Source organism: Calypte anna, chromosome 4B (assembly GCF_003957555.1).
Source record: "Calypte anna isolate BGI_N300 chromosome 4B, bCalAnn1_v1.p, whole genome shotgun sequence".
Lineage (NCBI taxonomy): Eukaryota > Metazoa > Chordata > Aves > Apodiformes > Trochilidae > Calypte > Calypte anna.
Genome location: NC_044249.1, coordinates 13339390 through 13352971, shown reverse-complemented (window position 1 = coordinate 13352971; position 13582 = coordinate 13339390). Strand labels below are relative to the sequence as shown.

At 38.6% G+C, this 13582-nt stretch overlaps 1 protein-coding gene across 1 annotated transcript in view; it reads right to left on the bottom strand.

Moving 5' to 3' along the window:
• SORCS2 (sortilin related VPS10 domain containing receptor 2) overlaps positions 1 to 13582 on the bottom strand; it is a gene marked incomplete at its 5' end in the record, with an annotated part of 484969 nt that overhangs the window by 56184 nt on the left and 415203 nt on the right. Inside the window, 3 exons of the mRNA XM_030450889.1 lie at positions 3300 to 3389; positions 7294 to 7412; positions 9278 to 9342. Of these exons, the coding sequence (XP_030306749.1) occupies positions 3300 to 3389; positions 7294 to 7412; positions 9278 to 9342 (274 nt within the window). The remainder of the gene's footprint in view (positions 1 to 3299; positions 3390 to 7293; positions 7413 to 9277; positions 9343 to 13582) is intronic.

Genomic DNA, 13582 nt, shown 5'->3' with positions numbered 1-13582 from the left:
ATCTGGCATGAACAAGTACAGAATCAGCGAGTGCCTTGTATCAGTTCATAAAAGGAGATAATTATCAATGGAGTTTGTTTATAAGAGGTAAGGAGGGGATTCAGAATAATTAAATTATTCCAGATTGCAACAGTAAAACTACTGTGATTTGTAGCAGATTCCTTGCTTTGGTAAGCAATTTGGTTAACAATTTTTTTGCTTGAACTGTCAGAATGAACAGATTTTATTTTATTTTTAGTCATATTAGAGCATAACCTGAAATCCTGAATAAGGACCAGAACTCAGTGTACTCCAAATTTCCCCTTCTGCTTTGGGGAATATACAGACAGCCTTTTGTACGTTCTCACCAACCTTACCTACCCCTCCGTGTGGCACAAGCTGGCACTTGTTCCCAGCCAAATGCAGGGGACAGATGTCTGATTCAATGTATTATCAGTATCAAACATGCTACAAAAAAGTCTCTTAAGGAGGCAAAATGCTAAAAAATAATCTGCATTCTGTTCAGTAGATGCTCCCCCAATAGCTCTGATTTCTGTAAATACATGGAGGTGAGCTAAGGGGCACTGTGGAGCTAGAACGTAGAAACTTAGCACAGGTAAAGCTTGGCTGGAGACTGCTTTTAGCAGTCTTTAATTCAAACATAAGGAGGCCTTGAGAAATGTCCAGAGACAAATAGTTACCCTTTTCTAGTTCCTTTTTTGGGACTACACTTGGACAAATACAGACACAAACACAATTACAAACAATATAAAACAACTGAAAAACCCTGAAGCTCAGTTCTTTCAAAATTTATTGTTTTAAATCAAACTTAAAAAAAGAATTCTTTCTTTATACTCTCATTCTGTTTATCTCCTACTACCATAAAAGTAGCAACTCCTCAGTCATGTGTTCCAGATGTGCTCTTCATGTGTCAGTGTCTTTGCTGTTATCCTGCTTCTTTGAAAAATTTAACCAGTAATGTGTTCTCATGGACCCTTTCCCTTCTGTTAAGACTGGATTGGAAGATACCTTTCTACAAAACTAATGATTCCCACTGACATACAGTGTGATGAAAAATTTATAAACTGTCTTATTTTCTTCAGTATCTAAAATATCCACTGATTTGTGAAGGTACTAAATATATATAGATTTTTAAGTGTATTTTACAGAAGAGGTTAAAATTTCTCACATTCACTGCTACTCTAATGGTTGTCTGACTTCCAGGACAAAATTTCTTTGTGAGATTTTCAGCTCTGTTGTGTGCAGGTACCCAAGAAACTTCTCTAGGAGGCATCATCAAAATGCTAAAGAGATGCAGTTTATTTTGTTACACTCATTGCATTATGCCTGAACTAAGAAAAACACAAAAACATCCTTTTCCAAATGACACAGTCATACTGTTCCTAGCTTGCTATTGACTCTATCCAAAATGAAACCATTAACTTCTAATTTATTTATTCAGTCAAGCCTGGAGTTAATCTTCTTAGCAAGGGAAAAAAAAGGAAAAAAACCCAAAACCAAAAAACCCACTAATAAACAAAGCCCATATTGTCCAAGACAAAGAATTCAGCATGCTGCAGTATTTCAAACAATCCAGACTATGTATGACACAAATACTAGTGAGTTAAGACTGACATTTTCTGACTATGTCAGAAACATACTTTGTAAGAGCATATGCCCAGTAAACTGAGCTGGAGCTCCTCTCCTATGAAAACAGGCTTGGTTGAAGAAGTTAGGGTTATTCAGCCTTGAGAAGGCTCTGGGAAGAATTTATAGAGGCCTTCCAGTACTTGAAGGGAGCCTATAAGAAAGCTGGGCAGCTTTTTACAAGGGCATGTAGCAATAAGATAATAAGGGATAATGGCATCAAACTAAAAGAGGGTAGCTTTAGGTTAGACATTAGGAAGAAATTCTTTACTGTGAGGGTGGTGAGACACTGTCACAGGTTGCTTAGGGAAGCTGTGGCTGCCTCATCCCTGGCAGTGTTCAAGGCTAGGCTGGATTCTGTTTGGAGCAATCTGGTCCAGAGGAAGTGTCCCTGCACATGGAGTAGAGGTTGGAACGAGATGATCTTTAAGGTGCTTTTCAACCCAAACCATTCTATGGTTCTATGAAACACCTCTTCTCCCCACTTCCTACTCTCAAGTATCTCGTTTCTACCTTTTCATAAATTTGGTTCCCCCCAACTTCAGTGAGGCAATGAACTGAGCACGAGGTTGGGGTCACTGTGGAAGAGTTTCTTTCTGCCACACCTTTCTTACTCTCTGCTTTCCTTCCCTGCTCCTCACTTTCCTTCTGTACCAGCTTCTGAGCTTGGGGTAATATCTGGCATATTTTAATACTTAGAAATGGATATTCTCCTGCTATTTGCCTATTTACAGATTTTCCAAAGAAAGCATAAAGACTACATTGCAGGTCTTAAAAAATAGCGACATAATTGTGTGGAAGGATTAATGTATTTACCTGTCCTTGGCTATACATTTCTTTCACAAATAAGTAAAGAAATAGCTATTTCCATAGTGCTATTGGAACATATCCCAAGTAATATTGGATGGTTTGATTTAAGGGTTTTGTTAACAAGCTCTATATTTTACACCAGGAGACTATTGACCACCACTTAGATAAAAAAAAAAACCATAGAAACATGAACACATTCTTAGTGTACAATAATAACAAAAGAAGGGAATACATTGTACTCCACTGTTCTTCATTACATGAGTAATGAATTTAACCTGTGCATTTCAAGACAGGGAAAGTTAACATTTCTTAGTTAGCTCTCTATTAAGTGACAAAATCACACAAAAAGGCAGGAACCTCAGAAATATAGAAACCCTGTCATCATAGAAATATGCTAGACTGAAGGAACATCTCAACAAGCCTTGTTATTTTGTTCAATAATTAAAGTTCATATTGAGATTCTTTGATGAAATAGAGCATCATCAACTGGTAAAATTCTCATATGTCATTATTCATGATTATACCAGAGAACATCACATGGAATTAAACTAATTGATTCTGGAAAGAACACTATCATTACATTGATACTGAGTGTGTAGCAGTGTTTCATGGAAGCAAAGCTCAAATTACTGAGGTAACTGATGACAAATAAGTTATCATGTGTTCTTGCCCTCTTTGGTTTATGAGCTAATGCATCCCTAGAATTAGAATAAAACCAGCAGAGTAAAAATATACCACAAATGGGATTAAGGAATCTTTGCAAGGACAAATTATGATCTCAGAATAATGAGGTTAAAAAAGAAAACAACAAAACCAGTTTAGGTAGAAAGAGAAATACAGATATTAAAAGTGTGAATACTCACTTTTGGCAACGCATATTTTGGCAACCTCATCTGTACAAATCCACTGCGACGATAAGACACATAATACTTGGTCTGATTTCCCAGGGTTGTCTATAGAAAGCAAAAACAGAACCCTGAGAGAGCTTTTGTTAACTATAAAGGGCTTGTGAGAAAAGGCTATTTTTTTAACCTGCAACTGAAACACATAGCTATTACTTCTATTGCATATGATTAATTTGCACAGCGTACTACTAAAAGAATAAATACAAAATGTGAGAAAATAGCCTCCAAATGACTCAGAATCTTACGTTGTCCCACTCTTTAGGAAGAAAAAGAAGTTATTTACTTCCCTCTTTTGCCATTTCATCTGTCATGGGTAATACTCAAGGTCAGCATCTCATTGTACCCAGTCCTTATTGGCATCTCTGTATCCATGGGACTTCCATGGACCTGCCCTGTTGAAAATAAGGCTCCAGCACTCTCTAGGTAAGAGGTAGGGATGAGGGACACTGGCCATGAGCACCAGGTATCTCAAGGGCAAGCAGCACTTCAGCAGTGTTACTCAAAGCAGAGAATAAACACTAAATAAAATCACACTAACATTACGTAAAGCATTAGCTATGTTTGACCACTATTTTCTATGCAGGATAAAACATTCCTCAGTGTCAGATGCTGACATACCACATGGAAGATAATTACACAATTCTGAATCAACTGGCTTGTCAATTTGAGAGTCAGCAATATGGGCTGAGGACACAATTATACACTTACATAAAGAGGTTAAACATGTATTTCAAGGACTGATTGTGTGGGAGTGAAGCTAGATTTGGTTTTATATAATATACTTATGGTCTTAGGAAGATTTTCACCAAAGAAAGCCAACAGAAATGCACATTGAAAGAACACCAATGAATGACTATTACCCATGAGACCCTTTCTCCTCTTTGGAATAGCAGATACACTGATCATTTTAAGACTTTCACATTATTCAAAAAGAATCAATGCAAACCCTGTTCCAAAGTACCAAAAAGGAAGATTCTTGTCATGTTTTAGACAGTGGCTGGGCAGTAACAGATGCTCTCTGTTAATCCCCACTGTCATCCCAGAGGGAAGAAGGGCATAAGGAAAAGAGACTTGAAGAGAGACTTTAAAATCTTGAGTAAGTAGAAGGCAGCAGGAAAGCCTTAACCCATCTGCACACCAGCAGAAGCAGAGAAACCCCAGAGAGTGCTCTTGGGAGACATTTTATACTGAGCACTATGGGAAGGAGCTCTGTGATTGGCTCATTTGAGTCACCTGACCCATCCTTTCCTCCCATGGGCTCAGCTGCTCCCCATGATCTCTGCCTCTGTGCCAAGATAGAAATAGGCACATTTCCACTAAGCCTCTTGAGCAACATCAGATTAGGTTAGCAATGGTTTTAGCCTTTGGTAAATAATATTTCTTCTTTTTCCACCTTTTTTTTTTCCCACAGAAGATCAGCTAGATAATGGTTAGTCAGTCATTTTCACTAGGTTTATAAAGGGTGGCTGCTTTTCAGGAATGGACTGGTCAAAAAAGAAAATGGGAATAGTGAAATGAAGCATGCAAATTTTTTCTCCGTTTGCCCATGACAAATCAGATAGTGGAACAGAAGCACAAATAGTTTTGAATACTTTCGTTGACTTAGAAAATCCGTTTTTAATCCTACCTTAATCTCAGTGGTTTTCTTGTCAACTTTTGTATTAAAAAAAGAAACCTGACTTGGAAAACAGCCTATCCTAAAGCATGTAAAATTGACTTGGCATGGTAAAAATAGGTGATACTTGACAGCATGTCCACCTGCCTGAATGGTTTACAGACATCAAGGTACTTAACATTATAATTGTTTTCACTTATTTTTCATACCAATTTTTTTTTTTTTTTTTTTTTTGTAAAAAGAGCGTGATTCCCTTCAGGAATGTAATTTGTTATATGATAGATTAAAAAAAGAATCTCACCATTTATTTAATTAGTGATAAGTAGCAGTCTTATCCATCTTTCCATAGCCTTCTTGATCATTATGCTTTTATTTTATGTCGCTCATTTTAAATGACTGAAGAGTATGCAAGGCAAGCAGAGATTCAGTTGCAGCAGCGAGTCCTGTCAAGCCTCACTGACATTGGAGGCTGGTCTGTACATTAAAACAGTGCTGGAACTTCAATCCTTCTACTAAAATCACCTCTGAAACTGTCTGATTGTCAATGCAAACTGGAAAAAGAGTAAGTATTAGAAAGTTCCCAATCTTCACAGACATAGAGAAACTAAAGAATTGGGGTTGAGATCTTCCTATGAGATAGTAGAATTCTGAGATTTGGGCAGGGATTAGCAGTGCAGAATTGAAGTGCTCTGATTCCCAGCTGCACTGCTGAGGGGATGGGAGTGGGCAAAAATGCTTTCTTGCTCAAATGAGTCTGTCCCATCTTTCTGACAGATATTTGTGTGATATTAAGAGAAGTCCCTGAGCAGATTCTACCTTACATAGCAATATTTTAGCCTAGTGACAAAAGAATTTCCATGTGGTTTCAAAAGCATGCGGTCTCTCAGACATGCAGCTGCTGTGTGGTTTCACTGCAACATTTAAGTAGTGTCCCACACCACACCTCAGGGGTGACTGTGCTTCAGATGTAACTATAGGATCCAGAGTTATATGCTATCCTCCAGAAATATAGATACAGCTAACTATGAAACAATTTAGCAAGAAGAGATATTTATAGTGCAGACTGTAGAGGTTTATATTATATGCTGCGATTTACTGCAAGTAAGTCTGAAAGGAAAAGATTAGACAGAACAAAATGCTTGAAGAGGAAGCAGCCTCTATTTTGAGCACAGTGCTCTGGAAGTTTAGATGGTGCAAAACACTTCTCACTGGCTATATGATGTGAAATGGATTTTGGAGTGTGCCTATAATGATACCTTTGAGCAAGGTGTCATGGGTTCCAGGCTTGAGCTGAAAACTCAAAAATACTTTTTCTAATCCATTTTGCTGTTTCTTCATATTGCTTAATGTTATAAGCAATATGGGCCTTTGAAACCACTGTGCCAAACAAGAGGAGGACAGATCTTTTGTCTCTTTACCAATTTACTGATTCTTTTGGAAGAAACAGACACAATGGGAAAAAGCTGCAAAGAAGCCAGTCTGATGTACCCCAACGCAGTGGTAGGGAAAGCTAGCTATCACCACAATATCACTTTTTTGCAAGAGTCAGTAAACATGTTTTTGCAGGAAGCAAATCATAACAAAGTAAGGGCAAAACGATAGCCAGCCACTGAGGAAAACACAAGCAACTTCCCAAGGAAAATAAAAAAAAAAAAAACCACCAAGTGGGATGAAACATTTCTTTCAGAAGTTTGCAGCTCTGACAGATTCAAATCACAGTCTCAAGCAGGTTTTGAAGTGTGCCTGAGATGTACATGGTGCCACAAGACTGAGGAGTTTCAGCCCAGGTTTCTGAAAGCAGGTCTTGTGGTTTCGGAGCCAAATAATCCCAGTGTTATTTGCACTCCCAGAAGTCACTCCAAGCTTCCCAGCTGCAGCCATTTCACCCTTCCACTTCCTAAGCACAACTAGATAAAAATCTTTGCCCAGGAGACCCTCTGCACAGAAGAATATGTGTGAAGAAACTGAGCCACTACTCTCAGTGGCTTTCCTTGGATGCCCTTCTCAGGGAACCTCTTTGTGCTGTGGAGGTACTAGAAATGATCCAAAAATGGTTCTAATACATGAGAGAATTTTAAAAAAGTAATTTTGAACTTCATAATCCACTTGAAAATTTCCATCTAATAAAGTTAGGTCAGTGATAAATTAAAATCACTAGTATAAATAGGCAAGTGGTTGCATTGGCTTTTCTGATTCATGGAGGGTTTTTTTCCATGTACAATTTCATAAATCACCATTTACACTCTGGAGCAGGCTCCTAAATTACAGTGTTTATGCCCTGTTTAAAAATTTTATTTTTTAATTTGAAAAGTTGCTGTCTCCAGAAAGTGGCAGTACCTGAAGAAATATGTAGTCATCCTGCACAGTGAGGGAATCCCGATCAGTGCCACCAGCAAACTGGACTCTCATTGTCTTATCAGAGCAATTTTGAATCTGGCAAGTGATGTAGCAATAACCTGAGGGAAGAGAGACAGAAACAAATGTCAGAGCTATCGGGGCAAAAAGAAGCAGTATAAAATGCTATTCATGTAGGAAAAGTGCTGCCTTTGCCAGTTGAGTTAGTTGTAAAATTATTATATCAAACCCTCATGCAAGAGTTTTTCAATCTCCAGTGTACTGAGGATATATTAACTGCTTAGAGTTCAGATCACTCCTGGGAGGCAGCCTGTTATTATCCAAATTTTGCTGGTCCAGAAAGACTAAGGGTTAGATGAATGAGACATTCGTGGGTGGGGATAATAGAAGTGGCTTTTCTCACTCAACCTACGCACAGAGCTGAATTACTCACTTGGAGAAATGGCAGCCTGACACAACATAACTGAAGTCAATAGATCAACCCCAGTACAAAATTGTAATGAGTGAGAAGAGAATCAGACTCCATTTAATAGACAGTGTGCAGAATTTTAAAGGCTATTTTCAAAGCTCTGTAGGAAAATTATGACACACCAGTAACACGCTATTGGAACTGCTTCATTGGGGCAGGATTTCTGTACTTGGAGTCAATACCTTGTTGAAAAAGCCTGGACTGATTTACATCAGTGGAGGCTACGATCTCTCCCTTCCTCTTTGGTAAGTAATGGGCAAGGAATATTCTCTCTCCCTGGGCTGTCAGAACAGCATTGATTCATGTTTGATGCAATCTGCTCTTATCAGAGAGAGCACAGTCAATAATCTTGTCCTAAATCAGTTGTGGCCCAAAAACTTTCTCAATTCAAAGCCTTGTACAGCTCACCCTTCCTCAGAAGTTTCTGAGCACAAAGCACTTGAGTGACTTTCTCAAGCATAGTGACAAAAACGTGATAGATGCAATTCTGTGTCCAGATTGTTCCCATGTTCCAGGTACAGCATGAAAGAGAAACTAATGCACCTCCAGGTAAGTCCTTCATTAATTTTGTAGTGTGATAGGAAATACATTCCACACTTCATGACTTTCAATTAGAAAAGGCCAAACCAGTATACTACATACAAATATTTGTTTTAAAATCTGCATCTCTTTATGAGGCAACTAGAGTCAATCCAGCTTCTCCTATTTATGTCCAAATCATCACCACAGGATATTTCAACAAAAGCAGCAATAGACCATTGAAAATTCCTGTAGCTATTCCTGTATAATTCTCATGACAAGCATTAGAGTTCCTTTTCCATAGGTAGTACAAAGATGGTGTTTCCATTAAAATCAATGGTAATGCTTGTACTGACTGTAAGTGCACAAAGTCAGCTTTCTGGTAGTTCAGACAGGAGATACTTCATGAGAGTTGATCTGCTTCAAGGAATTAAATTATCTTTCAAGAGTACAATTGGTAATGAGAAACTATACAAGGTTTCGGAATTGTGGTGACTCTTTAGCACAGGACATCCTGATTGCTAATCTGCTCTTTTATTTATTTTGCTTTTGAAGTCTCAAAGTATACTGGATATTGCAAAAGGAGAAAATGGTGGTTAGTGCAGTATATGCACATATGCAATGATTCACTTTAACAGACACTTACCCAGTACTAACACTGCACTGTCAGTTTTATCTGCAAATCAGGAAAAAATGTTCGATGTTTAACTGCCAGAATGAACTGCACTATTAATGGACACTTTCAACAGAGCATAGCATCTTGATGTCAGTTCACTTTAGGGTGGAAAACAAGTAAATTTGAAACTATACTATATTTTTATATAGAAAGACAGCTTTGCTGACTACAGATAAACAGAGAGAGAATCTGATGTGCACAATTTCTCTTCTAACTAGTTTTAAAAATAACCCAAAAAGAACTCTCTAAAAACAAGAGTAATGGACTACATACTGGGTATCAATTGATTTTCATCTGCATACCTCCACTGGGGTCCTGGATTTCCATATGAACTAAATCAGGGTCTCCGTCAACTCCAGCAATGGCCCTATGAACATAATATAATCAAGTTATGCAGAGGCAGCTGTAGAATAATGATTACATGGATGGAGAAGACAGGATTTCATACTAATCAGTTTTAATATTCTAGCTGAGAAAGGAAAATAAACGCCATTTATAATGTTCTGTTACTAACATTTTTTTTTACTTGACATTATGTGTTGTTTTTTTTTAAATCTCTTTGGAATCTCTTTTACTAACATGCACATACAAATGGGATCTGCTGGAGAAAGGAACAGAAATAGGTGTGAAATTGGAGACAAAACTTCGTAACAATAAATACATATGCACACACAGATATGCATACACTCACATGCATTGGCAAGCAGTAGAGCACCTTTTTACAGTTACTTTTGACATTTAAGACAACAAGGCAGCTTTAGTGCTAAAAAAGACTTAGGTTGTATTAGGTAAGAAATCTCTTGAACTTGACCCATGTCTTCCAAACAAGTGGACAAAACTTTGCTTAGTATATTCAAGAGAAGAGTAGATTCTGCTTTGACAAAGGAAAAAAGTGAAGAATAATTTTGAGAATAATATCCTGAGATGGAAATTCAGTCAAAATTGATCAAAATGAAGTTTAACTTTGAAAAGTTGTAATGGGAACACAGAATGATTTTCTCTTAATATCTCTCATGTCAAATATGCTCAGTCAAAAGATGAATTTTCTACCCTTGGGGCTTTCATCCCAACCTGGGAACAGCAGCCCCAGCTGTGCTTTTTTCTAGCCCTTCCATTGTCATTAGTCAGGCAGACTCTGCAGAGAATGCTTTGAGCTGACAGTTGTGCTGTCACTAAGCAGAGCAGAATCCAGCCCCACTCCCACAGCTACATCACTCTTCACTGGCATGGTAAGAGTCCATCAAGTCAGCAGATGTGAGCTGAAGGTATGCAAAGGAGATACATTAAATGAAAAAGTGCAGCTGGATGAAGATATTAAAAATTCCTCTTAAATTACTTAAGAGAAAAATATAATTTTGATACAATTATTATTAAAAAAATGTAATAGAACTATACTTTGGATTGAAATTACATCATTGTTCAATGATTTTAATAGCACTGATTTATGAGAGGTTAAAACTCAGACTCAATAATTGGTGGCTCCTTGGGAATGCAGGCCAGAGGGAAGAGACTGGATGATTTCCACTGCTGCATAACAACCAGAAATAATCACATATGCTGTTTTTCTCTATTAAGATAAATGATCAGTACAAAGAAGGAAGGGGAGGGGAAGGGATGAGCCCCTGCCAAGCTATGAGATAGGAAGGAAACTTCTAAAGGGAATTTTTTAGTAAATATATGGAAAAATCTTGGTTTTATTAGGAAGTTAGTCTCTGAAACACAAATTATTCTAGCATTTCAGAGGCAAAACACTAAGTCAGAGATGATGCTATACTCACTGAGGTCTGATAAGAATATCAGAGGGAAAGGATCTATGAACTTTTTGCTGTGTCTGCTGGATATGTTTTTCTAGATATTCACATCACCAAACATGCTATCAACTCTGCATTCACCTTTTTGAAGGAAGAAAATGATGCTTGCTAAATATTTTACTTTTTGTGCTGGATCCCATGCAGCTGAACCACAAACTAACAGAAAAGTTAGGGCTGAAATTTTATAAGGCTTAGGCTGACATGTTGATCAGCATTAAAAATGCAAAGATAGTTTTTTGAGTACATCTGAAACAATCTCTTGTATGTATAATTTATCACACACAATTTCATAAGCACAGTTTGAGATATTTGTCAATATGTTTAACTTCCTGTATTTCAACAGCTCAGAAGTGGCAATGATCTCATGCATACTGGGTTCCTCCTGACAGTGGCAGCTGGCCCAAGTAGCCTCTAATCTTGTTTCCAGTGTAATCTTTTATTGCAAGAGGTTGCAACTGATCTGTTTTAATAAACACTGCATGGATACAGAAAATGAAAGCTTCCCATTCATACTTTTTTTTCATTTATGTTGTTTTGTTGGTGTTTCTTGTTACGTTGTTTTTTGATGGTTTGTTAATTTTAATAAATCACAATGAAGGTTTTTTAACAGAGCAGGAAAAAATAATGCATCTGCTCCTGTGAAGTTTAGAGATTTCTTATGCCCCTCCTTTTAAAACTATCATTTATTAACCAGAACAGCTCTTCCTAAAGGTAAGTCATCGGTTCTCAAACCAGTTGGATCACCTTCCAGGATGTCCATTGACTATAAAGAAGGTGTAAGATGAGAGGTCTGGGCTGCAGTTGGACAATTTGCTTTTTATTGCTCTACCACCTTAAGCTGCCACATTCTGTGTCTCCAGCCTTGCCTCTCTCCCTCACTGTTTCACAGTCCCATTGAAGGTGACAGGTTCCAGCACTGGGCAGTGCCTGACACCATGGTGGCCTTAGGAAGATGTAAGCCACAATGCTGGCAAAAGAGAGGATCATTAAAACACCTGTAGATCTCTAACTTCCTACAAATCTAACAGGTGAGATGCACTCTTTATGTGCAGAGTTTATCCATTCTAAAAGGCACAACTTATGTAATATTTCAAAACCAGACTTTGCATTTTTCATTACTCTATATAGATAAGCTATAACAGCCAAGACTCTGTGTACTGACTGAAGATGTTACACCCTGAGAATCTAGTTTTGAATGAAAGCTACAGAAAGTTTCCAAACTCCAAAGTCACTTTACTCAGATTTACAAACACTTAGGAATAGACCTAGATGTTTATATTCATCCATTAAAATTCCAAATCCATTTCAGACTACCTTTAATTTTAGATCAGACAGGTTTTCCTCTAGGAAAAGAATTATCTCTTGTCCAAGTGTACTATGCAGCATAAAACAAGAGTAACATGCAAGCATTTCAATTCATGTAACAGCATGGTTACAACAATTCACAAATCAAGCCTGCTTGCTGCTCTGCAGGAGCCTCCAATAAAAGGCCACCTGAAAATGTGCCAGTCTCCTCAGTCTGCCCCTCTCATAATCTCTGAAGTTTATCCAGAAGGTAACAAATAGCTTATACTGACTGATTTATAGCAAGTGGCTTAAAGGGCATTGCCTTGCCTAGAAAGCAAGTCAAAAGCTTGAAAATGTTTACAACAAGTAGCTTAAAATGGTATTGACTCTCGGACACCCTGATTACTCAGGGAGACAGAACTGATTTGATTCATAAAAGCTAAAAATAAGTTTTATTATGGCTAATTTGTGTTTCAGTCCTTGCTGTCTTTGCATCTGCTTTGAAAGACACACCTTTAATAGGTCAAGCAATGCCCTACATAGCCAATGTGTGCTGCTCCATATTTACTCCTTATATTTGCATGATTTTTAATAAAAACACTTTCCCTGCCACCTCTGTCCAAACAGCAGAGCTGGAGTGGTTTGTCATTGAAATGGGTTAACCTTGGCTGGCCAAAAGGTATCCAGCAAGACACTCTAGCAATCCCCCTTCTTAACAGGACAGCACAGAGGGAAAAAATAAGATAAAAAGCTTGTGAGTAGAGATAAGGTCCAGCAGATTGCTCACCAATTACCCTCATGGACAAACAGGAGGACTTGTGGAAGATTAATTTAATTTATTGACAATTAATAACAGAATAGGATAGTGAGAAACAAAAAATGAACTAAAAAAACCCCTTCCCCTTAACCCATACCTTCTTCCCAGGCACAGCTTCACTCCCAATTTCCCTACTTCCTCCCCTCCAGCAGTGCAGGGGGAGAGGCAGTGGGAGCTGCAGTCAGGTCATCACACCTTGTCTCTGCCACTTCTTCCTCCTGAGGGGGAGGACTCTTCACACTCTTCCTCTGCTCCAGCATGGAGTCCCTCCCATGGCAGACAAATCCTCCACACACTTCCACAACCTTAGCCCTTCTCACAGACTGCAGTTCTTTATGAACTCTTTATGAACTGCTCCACATGGGTCATTACCATGGGGTGCAGCCCTTCAGGAACAGATTGCTCCAGTGTGGGTCCCCCACAGGGTCAGCAGTCCTGCCAGCAAACCTGCTCCAGAATGGGCTCCTCTCTCCACGACCTCTACAAATTCTACCAGGAGCCTGCTCCTGCTTGGGCTCTACATGGGGATGCAGCCTCCTTCTTCAGGGTAGATCCACCTGCTCCACCATGGGGTCCTCCACAGGCTACAGGTGGATTATCTGCTCCACCATAGACCTGTATGGGCTGCAGGGGAACAGCCTGGCTCACCACAGGCTGCAGGGGAATCTCTGCTCCGGCCCCTGAAACAACTC